We start from the raw sequence: 19332 nt of genomic DNA, 5'->3' as shown, positions 1-19332 counted from the left end.
TGCCTTGTAATTTATTAAAAGACTGTAAAATAAAATGTACGAACCAAAAAATGCTGGACAACGTGCTAAGAAAAATCTGCAAAACCTCTAAAAATTCAAGTTTTTCAGGCAATTACTAGCGAAAAAAATCCAAAAATCTTTAAAAATGTGAATGACTTAATAAAGGTCCAATATCATCACAGCTTCTACTGACTTCTACAGGATCTCAAATGCTCTTACTTGCTGAAGCTTTGCATTTTATTAATCATGAATTTTTAGAGAAAAAATTTTGATTTGTGAAAAAAATAGAAATTGAAATGTTAGTAAATAGACCACTACGTGATATAAACTGATAATCCATTGGTTGATCCTCTATGGAATCTGACCAAAAGGCTGTGGGCTTAATTCTTCTGTTCTTCAGGCAGAAGTGCAGAAAGTAATGAATTGCTGCGGCTCTTCTTCAATTCTTTATCTGCCCAAGCACTCTACATTGTCATTATGCATTGGCAGATGAAATATTCAAGCGCCATGCCCAAGAAGCATGAGTAGCCAGCTTAAGAGTGACTGACAGAAGTTTATGGTCATGTTTTAAAGCAGGGCCTGTACAGTGTTTCAGATGCTTGCAAATCTTTTGCACATTTTTACACAAACAAGGTAGATGCTATTCACAAACATATACCCATTCATCTTTTTAAATGACAGATTTTTATCTCTAACACACACTTCAGCATTGTGGTATTTTTCTTCTGCTTTTACACAAGCATCGGTTATACTAATGCTCATAGAGCCAAAATTTGATCCAGCAGGTTTGCCCACCTTCTACCCTGTTTCTAACTTAACCTTCAAGGGATTAGAATACTTTAAACTACTATTATTCCCAGCAGTTATAATCTTTGACAAGCATTGTAACCTAGATGTTTTTCAGCTCATTTAACAGACACAGTATTATGTTATTTCTTATCCTTATAATAAAGTGTAGGATTCTCTTACTACAGTATCGTTACTCTCTATAAAATGCACCTCTGAGGTTTATTTTACTTTCCACATCACCAATATACACATTTGTGTACCATCCAGCCCTTGTCTATTGCTCTTGGAGGTTTTGATCCTATGAAATCATTGCCCACAATATTGGTCTAATTACGATCTGTCCTGCGACCATTGTTCATTTTCAATACAGACATTTAGAGGTGAATCGTCAGATATACAAGTAAAAACAATAGAATTCTACCTGGATCAATCAATGAAAAAAACTTCCAACCAGGCCAATATCCAAGTCTTTTGCCAAATTTAGTCGAAGTTTGATACTATAATATCTGTGCATGAATGGCCACCTGTACACAGAGTACAGATTCTATAGTTTTCTGTTTTCATTTAGACAGATGGATAAAATAATCTTCTGCTTATGCATAAAACAGTGGTACAGCCACTTTCACTTCACCACTGGTCAGCCCAGTCTTAAAATGCAGTGACAAAAATTGCAACCCTTTTCTTAGACAAGCAGCAATTTTTTTTTAATAAAATAAGCTGCAATATTAAGGACCATTCCATGGAATGTACTTGTTTAACGCTTTGCCTGCCAAGCACTAATGGGATATGTGACATGACCCCCTAGGCAATGAGCCAAGGGGCTGCCAAGCTGGTCCTGTGATGGCTGGAGGCTGTCACAGATACTCACAGGACCAAGTCGTCCAGCCCCCTAGTGCCCACCCACTTACTTCCTGCTGTGTAGGCTCTGCAGATTCTGGAAAGGAGGCCTTTCTTTACACATTTACACACATTTACACACACACATACATGCATTTACTCATACACTTCACATTTTACTAAAGTTAGCTTTTTTTGCTTTTCTGGCTTTTTTCCTTTTGCACACTCTTTTTAGAACTGTACACATATGCAAACACAAGCAAATATTCATACTTTTTTTTTGGGGGGGGGGGGTTGCCTCTTGGTTTTTCCCCAAAAAAACGGTTTCAAAGTGTGACTATTGGATCAAGTATTCTGCCACCACTAGCCACCCTGTCAGATCATTTATTTTGTTATTTCATTGATTTGCCTAATTGTATTTGATTTTTTGTGATTTTATTGCAGTTTTATGCTTTCTTCGTTATGTTTATTTTAGCATTGCTTTGCACTTTCATAGTTTGGAGTAGAAAGACATTTTTAGCAATTTTGTATTCGTCAAAATGTGTACTTTCCAAAAATATATGATTTTATAGGTGTCTTTGTACTTTTAGGGGGTCTTGTGGCACATAATAGGCAGTCAGGGGACTTTGTTCACAGAATGTGAATTGGCAAATGAAAAAACTTCAGATGCACTATATATTCATTTGAGGTCCATATATGTTACCTGCTTTGGCTGCCTTTAGCGTAGCTTTGACTGCATTTGGCATAACTTTGCAGTTTGGTAGTTTGGAGTAGAAAGACATGGTTGCCCATTTTGGATTCAACAGAATGTGTACTTTACAAAACATATATGGTTTTCAGGGGTCACCTTAATTTTTTGTAGCTTTTACCACATGGTTTTCTGGGGTGAAAATACTTTTTCTACCCTTGCCCCCCATAAAATGCTTTTAATCTGTTGATTTTGCAGTATCTGGAATTACAAAAATGGTAGCTCGAATGGGATGTCTTCATATAGTCTTCAGATATCAGGTATCAAATTGTTCAATGGACCCCAGGCATTCATATTTAGGGTTTTTCTTATCTGGTTACCTAATGATATGTGTGAGATATGATACTGTAACCTGGAAGCTTTGAGGTAATGTTTCAAAAATTTCACACATTTTTAGAAATAATTAAAACTTTAGGAAAAATATACTACTTGGTAGTATAAAGATATATTTACCCATTTTGGATTTGATTAATCAGAATCTGTACTTTCCAATAATATGTAGTTTTCTAGGGTAACCCTGTTAGTTAAATGTTTGACCTTGAAATCAGAAGTATTCAGTTTTGTGGAGGTGTACTGCTTGGACTTTTTGACCTATACAAGTGAGAAATCTCCAAAAAAACTACTGTATATATATATATATTTGGTATTGGCACATTCCGGAGACATAGAACTTTACAAATCTGTTCTGTTCTCATGCATAAAACAAATTAGGTTTCGGATATATGTGTTTATATTATGGGAAACATTTTTTTTACATTTTTTAGACACTTGTGGGAATGTAATATTGGTTGCTACCGCAAAAAACATTCACAATTCATTCACAATGTGAATAAATATTCGCATTTAGTGAACAATTTTGCCTTTTTGAACACTTTGCTGCTCCTCACAGGACAGCAGGATAGCGATTGCAGGCGTTATAGTTTGCGATTGTGCACAGTGTATATAATAAAACTTCTTAATGAAAACATTTGTCCAAAAGTTAACGCCACCTTGGAGCGAGTGTTAAAGGTTCACAATGCGCAATTACGATTCTCAACACAATAAAAGCCTAATGAAGAATATTACATTGCGACTTGAATTTGTATTTTCATATTTTAAAGCGGCATTGTCTTTTTTGTTTTTGAGGGGCATGCCACATTTGTTTAAGGGTGGGCTCATGTCTAGGACAATAGAGGATTTATTTTGCCATCCTTGAACATTTTTAATAATAAGTGGCCACTTCAAGCATTTGCACCAACATCTCTACATCATGTGTATAAGACTTATATGAACCTGCCCTATTCAAATTGACCTAAGCGTAAATGTACTAACGAAGTTTTGCTAGGCAGAAGCGAACGTTAGTGAAAGTTTGCTATGAAATGCTCGTGCTGACGAATTAACACTAGCAAAACTTCACCAGCGTTCGGCTGCAGAGACGCAACTTCACTTTTTAGTGAATTAGTGTAGTGAATTTGTGCCTGGTGAAGTGGGCCGAAGTTTAGCGAAGCCTTCGCAGATGACAATTCGCCCTTTAGTGAATTTTGCTATATCTTCTTAAAGAAGTGGAATTACACCAAACTTTAATCATATTTTGAAAGCTTAGGTTTTCCTGATAAAAATATATATTGTTCCCCAGGAAAGGCAGGAAAGTGAAAGAGTGCAAAATATTCAAAAACATTCTGGCAATAAAAGTACCAAAGGGTTAAGCAACATAAAAAGCACTGAACTGAAATCAACAGCTGCCCAATTTCATGATATATTTTCAGTATAAAGTTACATTTGTGAAAAATGTGCTCATTTTACTGCTTTCACTTGGATTAATGGATGGCTGGTACTCAGCAACAAGTCATTCTTCAGGTGATGAAAACAGAGTGATTCATTGCCTCAAGCCATGTGTAGATTGCTCTAGATGAGGAAGTTAAAGAGAGTCTTGCCTCAGGGGAGCAAAATAACTTCTATAAAGAGCTGCAGGGGCCCTTATCTTTTTGCCTGAAACTTTTAACTGATCTGTATAGTTTTCTGGTTGCATATGATTCATGAAGCTTTATGACATTGAAACAAATAAAGTCTACTAAAATATGGGTCAAACCTGCCACTCATGAACTGTTTTATGTGCAGCCCTACAGAATGTAGAATATCTAAATAACAGTGCATAGTTTACTGTGACTACAGCAGATATGGTCTATAAGTAAAGGTTATATGTAAAAAAAGTAATTTGGTTTATTTACTTTGCTTTGAGAGACAATAAAACGTATAGCTAACTAATGAAGACTACTAACATTTTCCCTGGAAATACTGGTTATTTAAGGTGAAACTGTCCTGATTGTAAGGAAAGTGCTAGTTTTGCTGCAAACAGAACCAAATCAAGAGCGTTAACTGGGGAAGCAATTATAACACTGTGGGGCCCCCATATTTCAACAAGCCTCTGTTTCTTGGTGATCTCTGCAGCTTATCTTGCTCTTTGCAATTTGTGCTTTGTCAAGTCAAGATTTAGGCAGCAGCTCCCATCATGACACCATCAGTAATCTTGCTTGCTAGGCCAGTTAACTGTGACATTACTCACCATACTGATTCTCATTGATCACTTTGCTGCAGCCACAAAGATAGCACTCACACACAAAATGATGGAAGCGCAGATATGGGTTATCACCAGTGTCAGTAAAAATAGTAGCAGCCTTCCACTCTCATGCATTATAGTGCCTTCTTTTTGTCATTGTAAGCAGCTATAGAAGCCACTTATAGAGGGAAAATAAATGCATCCCTAACAATAATTTGTAATTAGCAGGTATATTGTCAGTTGTACAAGATGCCACACCATTGTTATATAGGTGTAATCTCATGCATCTTGAAGAGTCCTTTTTGTTTCAGTTGTAGATTCTGCTTTGTCAAATGATACAATAATGTATAATGTTGTTCCTTAAAATAGTGCAGGTATAATTGAGATTACAATCATGGTAGTGCATGCTATTTACAGGTGCTCTAAATTGCTGACCTTTGGGAATGTGTTTATGATAATTTTGCATATACCATTTCTTTGCACTTGCATAATGCTTGAAGCATTGAAGGCGAGATATCATGAATGCAATACCAACCATTTCTCATATATTGCCAATGTACAAACATACAGTAGCTACCAATTATCAATGCTGTAAATAGATAAAGAGCACTTCCAAAATCATGTAGCATTTTCTATACATTTTAATGGATTTTTTAACCAAAACTGGCCTGCTTCTATGATGTCCCCAAACAACCTCTAAAATGAATAAATGGACATTATAACAAGAATTCAACCAGAGGCTTAATATTGGGGGACCTATTAACTAAAAAGTCTTCAGAGGAATTAAAGGGGACCTGTCACCCAGAAATAAACAGCTGTATAATAAAGTATTTTTCAAATCCAACATGAAGCCCAAATTTTTGTTTTATTAAAACATCCATACCTGTTATAAACTTGTTTAAAAAATCTCAGCTATGAATCACATAGAGGCGGGGCAGGCAAGTTGAGAAAATGTAATAATAAATAAGCGTAAAAATTTGATCAGAGTTTGTAGCAGAAAATATTGAGATAAATTCGGACTTTGATAAATAACCCCCATAGTGTTCGGAATATCATTATTGTGTCTCTGCCTGTAGTGGGCCCTAAATCACTGCTGGAACCTTTCTGCCAGTTGGAAGGGCCTGGGAGGGAGATATTCGGGTTGCAGCTCCGCTGTCACAACAACAGCATACAGATCATTGTGGGAGCTGTCAGCAGCTTTCGGCGGGTTTTGCTAAAATGGCGCCGTTGCCAATGGCTGCAGATGAACAGACTGTTAGCATCTAAGTGCAAGCTGAGAGGGACGGATCCAGGCTCTCTGAATGAGACATAGCCATGGCAGTTCCGGACCAAAAGTCTCAGAACGTTCTACTGCAGAATCTGTGCTGGCAGGGCCAGAACTAGGGGTAGGCAGAAGAGGCACCTGCCTAGGGCGGACTGGGCAGGTACCTCTTAAACTTCTGCTTACCCCTAGTCTGTTATCACAGCTCTCTTTGGTTTTCCCACCCTTCGCCGTTCTTTCACCTCTTTCGCACTCTCCCCCTTCCCCTCCCCTCCATTGCTCTCTTTCCTGCGTCCCCTCCCCACCGTCACTCTCCTCCCCCGCATTGCGTCCCCTCTCCTCCGTTGCTCTCCTTCCTCCGTCCCTTCCCCTCCGTCACTTTTTTCCCCTGCCTCGCATCCCCTCCATCGTGCTCATCTTTCCCTGCTCTCACCCCGTCCTGCTCATGCACAAGTTTGGTCCATCTGTGGCATGTATGCGCACGCGTTGCCTAGGGCGCCCGGGCCCTCGCTGTCGGATTCTTGGCAAGGGAGAAGGTAATGCTGGCCCCTGTATAATCGCTCTCTTGAAGCTGCCCCTGTCTTCCTGCTGATGAGTCAGTATAACTGCCCCCTATAGTATTTATATATACAGGTATGGGACCTGTTATCCAGAATGCTCAGGACCTGGGGTTTTCCGGATAACGGATCTTTCAGTAATTTGGGTCTTCATGCCTTAAGTCTACTAGAAATTCATTTAAACATTAAATAAACCCAATAGGCTGGTTTTGCTTCCAATAAGGATTAATTATATCTAAGTCGGGAAGTACAAGCTACTGTTTTATTATTACAGAGAAAATGGAAATCATTTTTAAAAATTTGGATTATTTGGATAAAATGGAGTCTATGGGAGACAGCCATTCAGTAATTCAGAGCTTTCTGGATATCGGGTTAAGGGATCCTATACCTGTATATATAGTCAGTATAATTGTCCCCCCATGTCGCCTCTAAATGCATGGGCTTTAGCATCAGGTGTCCTATTCTGGCGGATAAACAAGATTTTCCTTAATAATAGTGTCTACAAAATCGCAGCTACCTCCTTGATGTGATTGAGTTCCAACACTAACAGAAAAAGATTTAAATAATTTATATAGTGTAAGTGAAGTTTATTTTGCTTGACTACAATCATAAAATAGGATTTGGATTTTTTTATTGGAGTGACAGGTCCCCTTTAATGGTTTGGTTGTGAGTAGAAGTGATGGGTGACATTTTTCACCAGGTTGCGAAGTGAAAAAGGGCTACAGACACGTAGGGGCCCATTTACTTAGCTCGAGTGAAGGAATAGAATAAAAAAAACTTCGAATTTCGAATGTTTTTTTTTTGGCTACTTCAACGATCGAATGGCTATTTCGACCTTCGACTACGACTTCGAATCAAACAATTCGAACTAAAAATCGTTTGACTATTCAACCATTCGATAGTCGAAGTACTGTCTCTTTAAAAAAAAACTTCGACCACCTAGTTCTCCACCTAAAACCTACCGAAGTCAATGTTAGCCTATGGGGAGGCTTTGCAATCTTTTTTGGGTCGAAGAAAAATCGTTTGATCGATGGATTAAAATCCTTTCGAATCGAACGATTCGACGGATTTAATGCGGTAAGGATTTCAATTCGGCAGTCGAATATCGAGGGTTAATTAATCGTTCGTCTATTCGACCATTCAATAGTCAAAGTACTGTCTCTTTAAAAAAAAACTTTGACTACCTACTTCGGCACTTTAAACCTACCGAGGTACAATGTTAGCCTATGGGGACCTCCCCCATAAGGTTTCTAAGCTTTTTTTAATTCGAAGGATTTAATAGTTCGATCGAACGTTTTTTCCTTCTAACGTTCAATCAAAGTATTTGCGGTAAATCCTTCGACTTTGATATTCGAAGTCGAAGGATTTTACTTTGAGGGTTGAATATCAAGGGTTAATTAACCCTCGATATTCGACCCTTAGTAAATGTGTCCCTCGGTGTCAGCTTAGAAAATGGTTTTGCAATGTCTTATTTTTCAAAGAAAGTCAATTTGGAATGCATTATCTGCTGTGGATTTGAAGTGCTTATCAAGGAGTGACAGCATTTTTCTGTTGTTTATACATATTTTTTTGGCTACATATAAAGAATGTTATTTTCTGGATTAATGAAGTAGGGCATTAGCCCAGAGTTTATCTTTGTGCCACTCACTATGCACTCATATTGGATCCAAGTGGCATGGAGCTGCTTAGCGCAGGGGTGTCCAAACTTTTTGCAGCAAGGGCCAGATTTAGTGAGGTGAAAATGTGTAGGGGCCAACCAATCAGCCTGACATCCATTCCAAGGTAGCTAGCTTGCAATCAGGATCATTCACTCCTGGAGATGGACACGTACACTGTGTTTATGAAGTGGAGAAGTGGAGTCTGTTTGGACTTATTCTCTGCACCTCATTTAAACAAGAAATCGTAGCAGTAATATTTGGGCACATTAGTCATTAGTGAAATGATCTGCCACTTGGTCTATTCTGCTGCCTGTGTGCTCAAGGTGTTAGTAATAGACACGCACTCAGCATGTGCGCAGCTCTCGCATACTTCTTTAGTTTACTGTACTGGCACGTCAGTATGTCTTTTGCACTTTCAGCCCTTAAGAAGTATGCGAGATCAGTGCGTCACTACGTGCCAGTATGTGTCTATTGCTAACACCTTCAGCACACAGGCAGCAGTATAGACCAGTAAAATATTACTGCTACCACTACGCGATTCCTGATTGCACTGTGCTGGCGGGCCACATTATTATTCATTTCATGACATAGGCTGCGGGCCGGTGTAAATTTGATAATGGGCCGCAATTGGCCTCCGGACTTTGGACATGACTGAGCTAAGGTAATGGAATCACCAGTAACTATTTCCATACATGGGATGTATAGAATTTTTTGCATTTAAAGCCAGAACACACCAGTTGTGGGAAACAAAATTAATTATGGCTGGCATAAAAGCAATAAATCTTCATATTAGCTGCATTCTGCCAGTTAGCTAATAATTCATTCAATAATTCATTTTAGTCAGTTACAGTATGTAGTTATTTGCCAAAAACATAATTTGTGCTGAGGAAAATACTGCCACCCTGAATTTCATATAATGCCTATAGAAGATTGGGGTAATGATAGCACTGCATGTGGTATAATGGCTCTCATCAAAGTATCTATTATGAGACACAGTCCACACACTATATTTAAATACTCAACTCAACTCTAATGAAGGAGGAATATTAATAAAGTTACTTTGGTGCTGTTTGGCAACATATTTACATCTGTCTCGGCTCTTTTGTTTGCCATACGTTTTTGTTTAATATATGCTATATGGAACAAAATAATTTTGTGACTAAAATGTTCTTCATTTTTCCTCTCAGCTGCTCTTGGGACACTGGATTTTAGCTTGCTGTATGATCAAGAAAACAATGCCCTGCACTGCACTATCAATAAAGCCAAGGTAGGTTGCTGTCTGATTTCTGTTTAACACGCATTGTATTTATTTTAATCTTTATCTTGCTTGCATTAACCCTCTCAGGATATGCAGTTTTGTACTACTGCACTAACCGCTTCCTCCCTATGTAATCAGGAGAGGTGTTATAAACCTGTCTCAGATTTATAGATGAGGAGGAGTTAACTGTGCAGTGTTATTTGATTATCTATCATATCCTCCTCCCACAGTTCCCATTTACTCACCTTCCATTTATGTTGAATGCAGGTGCATGACCCAAATAGATGATTGGTACTATAGATCTGAAATAATGCAATGTCAATGTTGGCTAATGAAAATGTAATTCTAAGCAGTTTCCCAGTATACATTTATTGAAGAATGTCAATAGATTTCTTTTTTGTATAAGGTAAGTGATATTGAACGCACTGCACTGGTGCTTCTGATAAACAATGTAGCTAACCTCTGCCGATTACGCTAAGCATACATTCTGTGGTCTACTACATTATTTCAAGAGTCAGAACCAGGACTGCAGAATGGGACCAACAAATACAGCTTTCAATGGCAGTGGCATTTTAAAATAACTTTAAACTTTAAAGTCAGACCAATTTTAATAATTGTACAGTTTACTTTGTTTTAAATTTTGTTTAAGTTTATAACATTTAAATTACATTGGAGAGACAGCATTTTTTCATTAGCAAAATAATATGCTTTGGCTTATATTGCATTTACAGCAGCCTTGTAAATTACAAAAAGAGGCTGCTGTTATTAAGCTCTTACTTTCATTCAAGGTAAACGGGAAAATGTGGCCCTACACATTATGCAGTAGGCAGAAGGTATGAACCTGATGCCTCTTCCAAGATTATTATCTAGAGTCTTGAGAGATAAGAATATGGGACTATGAAGTTCAGTGAACAAATCCACCTCTGTCTGACACCAGTAATGATGTTTAAAGCTTCTTGTGATCTATGTGCCTAAAAACAACATACAAAGGGCCCAAGGACATTGGTATATTTTAAAAAAAATCAACTTTTTTGTTTAAAATATGTTCATGATTAACATAAATATTGTTTCAATTACCATCTTCTGAAGCGACTAGATTTTTTGATTTAGAAGCATAAATATGTAGTTCTTATGAACCCACTGTCCTTATTCTTATAAATGCTACTCTGAACTCTGTACAAAAGTTAGAATACACAGTGCTGGATCTACTGTACCTTTATGTTGACAAGTATGCTTTACAGAATGGTTTAAAAGAAAGTAAATACATTATGGTCACCAGTGGTATTACTACTGGCAGTGCAGTAGTGAGGCCTGTTAGAGGAGGATTGGAGTGAAAAAGATGTCATGCATGTGCACCTCCAGGAGGGTAAGAGATGCATGTTTGAAGAAAGTGAGGGCCAGGAAGGGGCCTGGGGTGGATGGCCCAAGTCCGATACCTGCACTAGGACCCGTGGCACAGAGCTACATCACTGGTCACTTTTAAAATTGATTTGAGAGGCAGTATGTCATCTTTACTCCATACAAGTAGGAAAAGATATGGGCTAACCTTGACCCACAAAACCCTAATTATTTTACAGATCATTCTGTGCTCACCTCCCAACCCTTATCTGTTAAATACGCTATACAAAAGTTTAATACCTATCTACTCACGTTAGTGTGAAAATAACGCATTTTTAGAATAAATTTTAAAAAAATATACCCCTGCAGATATTCTTTAGTTGAATTGCCTTTTTTTAATGCTTTTTATATTATTATTAATTGTTTTCAATTATTATAAGTGGCATCTCCAATGCATTCTTCCTGAGACTAGATTGAGGCAGAACTGCACCCCTTATGACTGCATCAATAAATTGAGATCATGCTGTAATTTATATTTTGTTGTAAAGGGGAGAACAGGACACACGAATGTTGTTGGATACATAATTTAAGCACAAATTCCACACAGACACATATTTTTGGAAGTCTGGCTTTAGTCTTTACTCATTAGGCTGAGAGCTGTCAGCTTGGAAGGGTAAGATTCTGTCAAAATGTGACAGGTACTCTGTGTGAGCACAGCAGCCAATGCCAAACTCCTAACCCAAAGCAAAATATGATGTGTATTTGAGTAAAAATAAACACCATACTGTCAGTTTTCAGCTCTGCAAATGTCTTTCCTCATGACGGTTGTTTTATCACCTTTACAGGTTAGCATGTTTTTAAACCCCATTTTATATATATATATATATATATATATATATATATATCCACCAAACTGCCGGCACTGTTTTTGAGAAAGGCCTCTGATGGGGTCAATACATTAGTCGTAAGTTGTTCTATCAATAAGTTTTTGTCAGATTTTTAGGCCGTGAGAGTATAATAATAATAATAATAATATTATATATATATATATATATATATATATATATATATATATATATATATATATATATATATATATATATATATATATATATTCTGTACATACAGTACACTTATTTGTAACCTGTCTTCACCAAAAGGCACATTACATCCAGTTTAAAGTATTCTTCCCGGAGCACTAGATTGCTCCACTAAGTTAAGCCATGCAAAACCAAAGTTAACAAGAGATGCTCCTAACCACAGCTCAGTAATATGAATGAGGACTGAAGACTGTGCACTATTTTACAGATGCTTTTTCTTTTGGTAAAATATGAATCTCAGCATCAACTAAAAATCTTGGGACACTGTAGTCCTTTAGTTGATCCTTTCTCTTATCTGCCCCTTTGTAATCCACCAAAAATGGATTAAAACACTGACCTCCAACTGATCCTACAAAACCCCTGCAGTAGGATTAACCCCCAAGCCCACTGAGGTCTCTCTCTAACGCTCTTCTGTGTGAGCAGCAGAGCCACAAACACAAAAGTGTTACATCAGCATCAATCCTGTACAGTATGTGATCTATTATGTGGGCATCCATTATCAAGAAAGTGCCTAAATATAGCATTGCTTCTATCCAACAGTTTCCTATTTAAACAAATATTTCTTTATTCTTGACTGATGTCTTTTTCTGTGTAATAATAATAATAAGACAATGGCTTGTACTTTGTATTACCTAAGATGGTATAAACCCATATTGATGTAAAAACAACCCTACGTGTTTTTGTTTTATGTTTAAATGGTTTGTCAGACTTAAAAAGGCTGGTGTTCAACATTACAAAAGGACTTTGCATGAAAAGCCCAGATCCCAGATGCACAAAAATCAAATGAGGGGCAGTAAGTGCAACCTGACTGTACTGGATTTTCTAATAAATACAGCTAAATAAATAATGAAAGTGCGCCCTACACAACTGACATTATTTTCTGGGGCGATACTGAGGAAGATCTACCTTATACTCTCCAGTCAATGACACTATCCATTTTGTTTTACCACTGCCCGTTTAATAACCAATAGCAACCAATAAGTAAATAGCTACCTGCTAATTATTATTGGTTGATCTAGGTAATTAGTTGAGTAACAAACTTATTACCCTATTACATTCACACACACTAGGAAATTTGTCATAAAAAATTTGCAAAACAAAAAAGATTTTGGTGAAATGCATTGAAGTCAATAGGCGACAAGAAGAATGTTTTTGACTCTGCGACAATCTTGTTGTGGCAACATAATTCCTTGCAGACAGTTTCCAGTACTCTTGCAAGTCATAGGCGTGTGGTGGGACAAATTATACCCACAGCCCCATCCTACAATGTCAGCACCCTCTGAGTCCAACTCCTTCTGTTTGCTGTCACTTATACCAATATACAATGCTTGTCCCACCCCTCTGGTGACATCAGACAGGGGGCAAGTGTATATAAGTAATGGCAGTGTGTCATGTTGGCAACATTGCTAACTAATAAGCCACTGTGCTGCCACAGTTACCAATTATATAGATTACTCCAGTAATCATATGAAAAGCTAAGTGAATTGGATCATTCTGATCCATAGACATATAAAGAAAAAATATTTACTCTAAAGTTTAAATTCAGATAGGATATTGGAAAGATATGCACTATAGGCGGCTATAATGGAACCCATTAAACAAAATAATGATGCATTAACTGCAATGTATTATAAAGCACTAAAATGATAATATTAAATCAGACCCATCTATCGATCTATCAATCTATCTTTCTGTTCATCAGATTTTTAGCTTTATTTCTTTTCTGGTTGTTGTAGTGTCTTTTTAGCTATATTTTGGATGCTTTTCAGTTCTAAGTGAACTAGACTTCTATCTCAGGATAAAATCCTTTAAAATGGTTGCCCTGACATATTGGATTGCTGTATATTTATCTCTGACAATGTGAGCTGGACAGCACCGATTACTTTGAGATAAAATGACCTGACGATGGTCAAAGATGGCAAGTAAAAAACATTGAAGGAGACTTTGTTCTTTAACGTAGTTTTCTTGTGTAATCATTTTCTTGTTTAAAATAGTCTTTTTGCCTAAATTTATCTGAGTACTGGAGAATTACTTTGCTTCTGAGAGCTACACACAATTCTGTCAAATAGCAGCTTAATTAATCCACAAGTCTATGTTTATAAGAGGATGAAACTGACAAAAACAAAACTCTGTTGCTGAAAATTATTCATCCCCGGTAATTATATTAGTAGGTCTAACCTTTTAACGTTCTGAAGATTTATAGTGTAAGTGTTAAGGTTTGTCTAACATGGTAATTATATCGGGAATCGTGTGGCCACTATTTTTAAATATATAGAGATATTAAAAGTCACCAAGGAGTTTCATGACCATGCATTAAAACACGTCATGAAGCTCTGAGGTGATTTTAAATATCCTGATATTACATTATACATTATATTCATGTATATTCTGTAAAATATAGCATTTAAATATTGCTTAGTTGCCCTATTTTACCCCAATATCAGAAAAAAAATGGAGTATACAGGAACACATTTTTGTTTATGAATTGAGTCTTGCAATCCCGACAAGAATATCTAGTCTGCTGAGCATTTTTCGGCCAAATTAAATTTAATACCTCTATGCCTATTACATAATGTTGACTCTTGCCAGTCACTGCTTAGATTAAAAATTGGGCACAATTGTGGAAGAATGATTTGAGAGGGTAGAATTTCAGCTTTATTTAATCAATGCCTATTGAGGAGAAAATTACCTAAGAAACTTACCTAGAAAATAATATCTGTAGAAGAATAGTCAGCTTTTGGCTTTCATGCCTTTAAATAGCCATTGAACATGGTGGCTTATAATATGCTTATATTTTACACAAGGGTTTGTATTATTGGCTAAATAATATATGAGTTTCAGTGAGTCATGTGACACAAATGACAGCTCAAAGGCACCGATTATAACAGATGACATCACTAAGCACAAGTTATAAAAATATATTTTACAGCATATTCATGGCAGTCATGCATTATATATGGTTAGATTATAAATAAGGTTGAAAAAATGAATTTAACCACTTGAAAATCTTCTTTGATAGAATGCAGCCAGCTCTCACAGTTTACTGTAAGGAATGGCTGACCTTACAGAAAAGAACCCTAGGCTGATTGTAAAATTAGGAAACGCCAACAAAACAGAATATTAACCAAGCAGTATAGATGTATTAGTAGGTAAATTGATAATTCTTCTAGATGTACCAGCTGAAAGGGTTTATGATCCAGAGAGGAGTTGAACTAGCTAAAAGAGTTACAAATCTAGAGAGGATTAGTGTTGAAATAATAATAATGTGATTAAGCAAACAAAACAAGATTTCTGAAAACTTCCATAATTGATTTGACTGATGTGGCTGATGCAAATGTATCTGTTGGTTTCTATATTTTAGGCAGATTTGTGGTACAATAAATCAAGCTAAAAACTCCATATTAAAATACTTCAAAAATAGTTACAAACAAATTCCCTTGCACTATGAAAGAAAATGTAATTCTAAATAACTTGCTGAAATGCCTGGAAATTATAAAAATAAATAAATGACCTAGAAAATTCAGCTTTTGATCTAACTACTCACTGTACTTGTCATATTTCCTCTAATACACATACCTTTACAAACTGTGTCACAGGGTTGACTGAACTGGTCAACCCTTCGGCATATGTTCAGATTTAAAGGGGACCCATAACCCAAAAAAAATATTCCAAATCCTTTTGTATCATCTTAGTCAAACAAAATGAACTTTAATTACACTGTATAAATTGTTTCAATTTTGTTTCCATCATTCTAGGATTATTATATTATTATATAATTAAAGCAAGCAGGCAGGAGGCATTTTGTGGACACTGTTATTAAAGGACAAGGAAAGTCTAAAACAGAATAAGGCTAGAAATGCTGTATTTTGTATACTAAACATAAGCATGAACTTACTGCACCACAAAGCCTAATCAAACAAATAATTTATGCTTTCAAAGTTGGCCACAGGGGGCTGTCATCTTGTAACTTTGTTAAACATCTTGGCCTGACCCTGACCCTGCACATGCTCAGTGTGGTCTGGGCTGCTTAGGGATCGTCATAAACAAAGCTGCTTGAATTCTGCATGGCTGGGAAGTAAGGCGGGGGCTCCCCCTGCTGTTCATAAGTATGATTGTTTCCCTGCATAGCAGTTAGGGACCGTCTGACAATTCCGATCCACAGCAGAAAATGAAGGGAGAATTTCACTGCATACAGTTAGGTTTCTTATAAAAACTGTACACATTTTTTAATTAAAGTATATTGGAGAAAGGTTTATTTTTCATTAAAGAATGTAAAAATAGGATTTTATTTTTTTGCCTTTCCTTGTCCTTTAAGACAAGCCTTCCATCATCTCAGAATCTTGTTTGTGCACCAGACTGGGGGACCTGATGTCCATCCCCATGCCCTGGCTACATAATTAAATGGTTAAGAGAATGGGAAGATGTGGGGAGAGCAGTGACATCTAGAAAGTGCTGAATAGAAAGTGAAAGTAATTGCTTGCGCCGTCTCCATGCCTAAGGCATAGAGGAGGGGCAGTCAATGTTTGATTGTGATTGACAGCTGAGATTTTTAAATGAGTTTACAACAGCTATGGACGCTTTTATAAAAAAAAAAAAGAATTTGGATTTCATGTTTAATTTGAAAATGACTTTTATTATACAGCTTTTTATGTCTGGATGACAGGTCCACTTTAAAGGTACTGTATTTTGACAGATGAAAGATTACCTGCTCAGCCTTATCATTTTACTAGCTCTCTATGCAGATTGACTGGAAGAAGCCAGCAAAACACACAGGAGTTTTCTGTCTGGATGGTGACATTTTCTCCCAAAGCAAAACGCAATGAGAAAACCTGAACTGAGAATGAGAATAGCATAACTTGTTAACCACTGTACAGGGTCGGACTTGGCCTGCAAACCATCAGAAAAAAAACAGGTGGGCCCCCGCCAGCCCAGACTGGCTCCCTGTGTGAAGCCTTTGGCACAGCTTCTGACCTCCCTCCCTGGCCCCTGGCATGGCCACAAGAGGAAGAAGATTGGCAAGGGCTGGAGGGGGCTTTGCATCTGGAGCACAGTTTTGACATTCATAGGGTTGATGGGTGGTACAGAAAGTTTTGACTTTTACATTTTTTATGGGGTTGACCTTTATGAATTCCAAGGGGTAATTTTTCCTTGTATGACTTCTTTCATAGAGTTGAATGCAAGAAGGTGTTTGGCATTTTAGTTAAATGATGAATTCAAGTTATTCAATTTCCAATATCAGTTATCTGAATGCAGCATAAATAATAGACTGTCAGAGATTGTGAAAGAGACTATAACATATCTGCAATACCTTCATCTGTATTTACTTTTGAATTAAAGGTCTTATAGAAATGGAAGATCTGTACAGTGCTTTCTTAAAATTAATAGGGATGGGGGAATGTGTGTGTTTTAGAAAACACTCACAATTTCAATTCTTCCATTTTGCTTCTTTACATTAACATTTTTATTCTTCATATTTCTTGTCATTTTAATTCCTTTTTTTTTAAAGCACATAAATACAAGACAATCCAATTGACTTATCTTTGTTTTGTTTTTAATATCTGTGCACTTAAAAATTACGTTAGTTAGCCTTTGCAACATATATATGTTGCTAATTATGTACCATGGCCAGAAAGTTGGTATTTGCTAGAGTGTAAATGCAAATATAGGCAATATTCATTTACATTATATATATATATATATATATATATATATATATATATATATATATATATATATATATATATATATATATATATATATATATAAATATATCTAAGCAATGATCTTGCATCTTTATGCTAAGTACGGCTTTTGTGAGTGATTAATCAGCAAAAGATCAACCACCATTAAGTATAATAATATTGTAGTCATCACAATGAAACTATTACAAAAGAAAGTTGCCAGGCTTCTTCAGTATTGATTTGTTCACTCAAGAGAGAAACTGTAGCAAATTGGTTATGACAGAAGCAGACAACAAAAATTTGCACCATTCAGAGTTTGCTGATCTGCAATAATCTTCAGGGAATAAAATGACTGACTTTTCAATAGCAGACATTTAGCATCAGATATTTTATGTAGGAAAGACAAGCATTTTCTAAAACAAACTACTTTGACCATAGATCAAGTTTTATATATTCTCTCATACCAATGAGGCTCACAAAAGAAAGCCAGAGAGAAATTATTTTGTGGTTACATAATCACATAGAGCAAGTTTTGGTTACCCGTTTAAAAACAAATACAGATAACCCGTTATAGAGAATTTTAATTATGGGAAGGCCATCTCCCATAGACTCCATTTTAATCAAAAAATTTAAAATTTTTAAAATGATTTCTTTTTTCTCTAATAATAATAAAATGGTGCCTTGTAGTTGATATTAACTTAGATATATGAATCCTTACTGGAGGCAAAACAATCCTATTGGGTTTAATTTAAATAGTTTTTTTGTAGACTTAAAGGAGAAGCAAACCCTATAGTTAAAAAAACCCTTCCCCCTACCCTACATAGACCCCACTCCCTCGTTGCCCCCCAACCTAGCTGCTACCCTGTACAAATGCCCCTAAGTTTTTACTTACCCCTCTATGCAGATTCTGTCCAGCGGAGTTCATAGACGCCATTGTCAGCCGATTCGGCAATCTTCGGGTCTTCTCCCAGTGCTTTGGAAATTTCTGTGAGATAAAATTGCTCCAACTGTGCATGCGCCGATCCGGCACTTACTTCCCGAAGATTACCAAAGAGAAGTAGATGGCGCCCGTGAACTCTGCTGGACAGAATCTGCACCGAGGGGTAAGTAAAGACTTAGGGGCATTTGCCTAGGGTAGCAGCTAGGCTGGAGGGGAGGAGGGATGGGGCTCTATGTAGGGTAGGAGGGTAGGGGTTTTTTAACTTTAGGGTTTAGTGCTTTTTCTCCTTTAAGACACGAGATCCAAATTGAGGAAAGACCTCTTATATGGAAAACCCCAGCTGCTGAGCATTCTGGATAACAAGTTCCATTCCTGTATTTAATTGACTGGTATGGTTACTACATAATGCACATGGGCAACATTTGTGCCTTTTATTGTATATGTGGATAAGTGTCTAGGACCTTCTGTTGCAGCCTTAATGCAGAATCGACCCTGATAAGATTCCCAGGAAGTGTTGCCAAAGATACAGCATCTTATTTAAATGGCAGCTTTGTGTAGTTGTTTTTAAACAAATGTCTGATGACAGGTTCACAATTAACAATATAGTAAAACTAACTTACAAACCACAC

At 36.7% G+C, this 19332-nt stretch overlaps 1 protein-coding gene across 1 annotated transcript in view; it reads left to right on the top strand.

The window, feature by feature from the left end:
* Positions 1-19332, top strand: part of doc2b.L (double C2-like domains, beta L homeolog) — a 244718-nt gene that overhangs the window by 78054 nt on the left and 147332 nt on the right. Inside the window, exon 2 of the mRNA XM_018246910.2 lies at positions 9574-9653. Within this exon, the coding sequence (XP_018102399.1) occupies positions 9574-9653 (80 nt within the window). The remainder of the gene's footprint in view (positions 1-9573; positions 9654-19332) is intronic.

Source organism: Xenopus laevis, chromosome 2L (genome assembly GCF_017654675.1).
Source record: "Xenopus laevis strain J_2021 chromosome 2L, Xenopus_laevis_v10.1, whole genome shotgun sequence".
In the NCBI taxonomy this organism is placed as follows: Eukaryota; Metazoa; Chordata; class Amphibia; order Anura; family Pipidae; genus Xenopus; species Xenopus laevis.
This window is presented reverse-complemented; position numbering and strand designations above follow the sequence as displayed.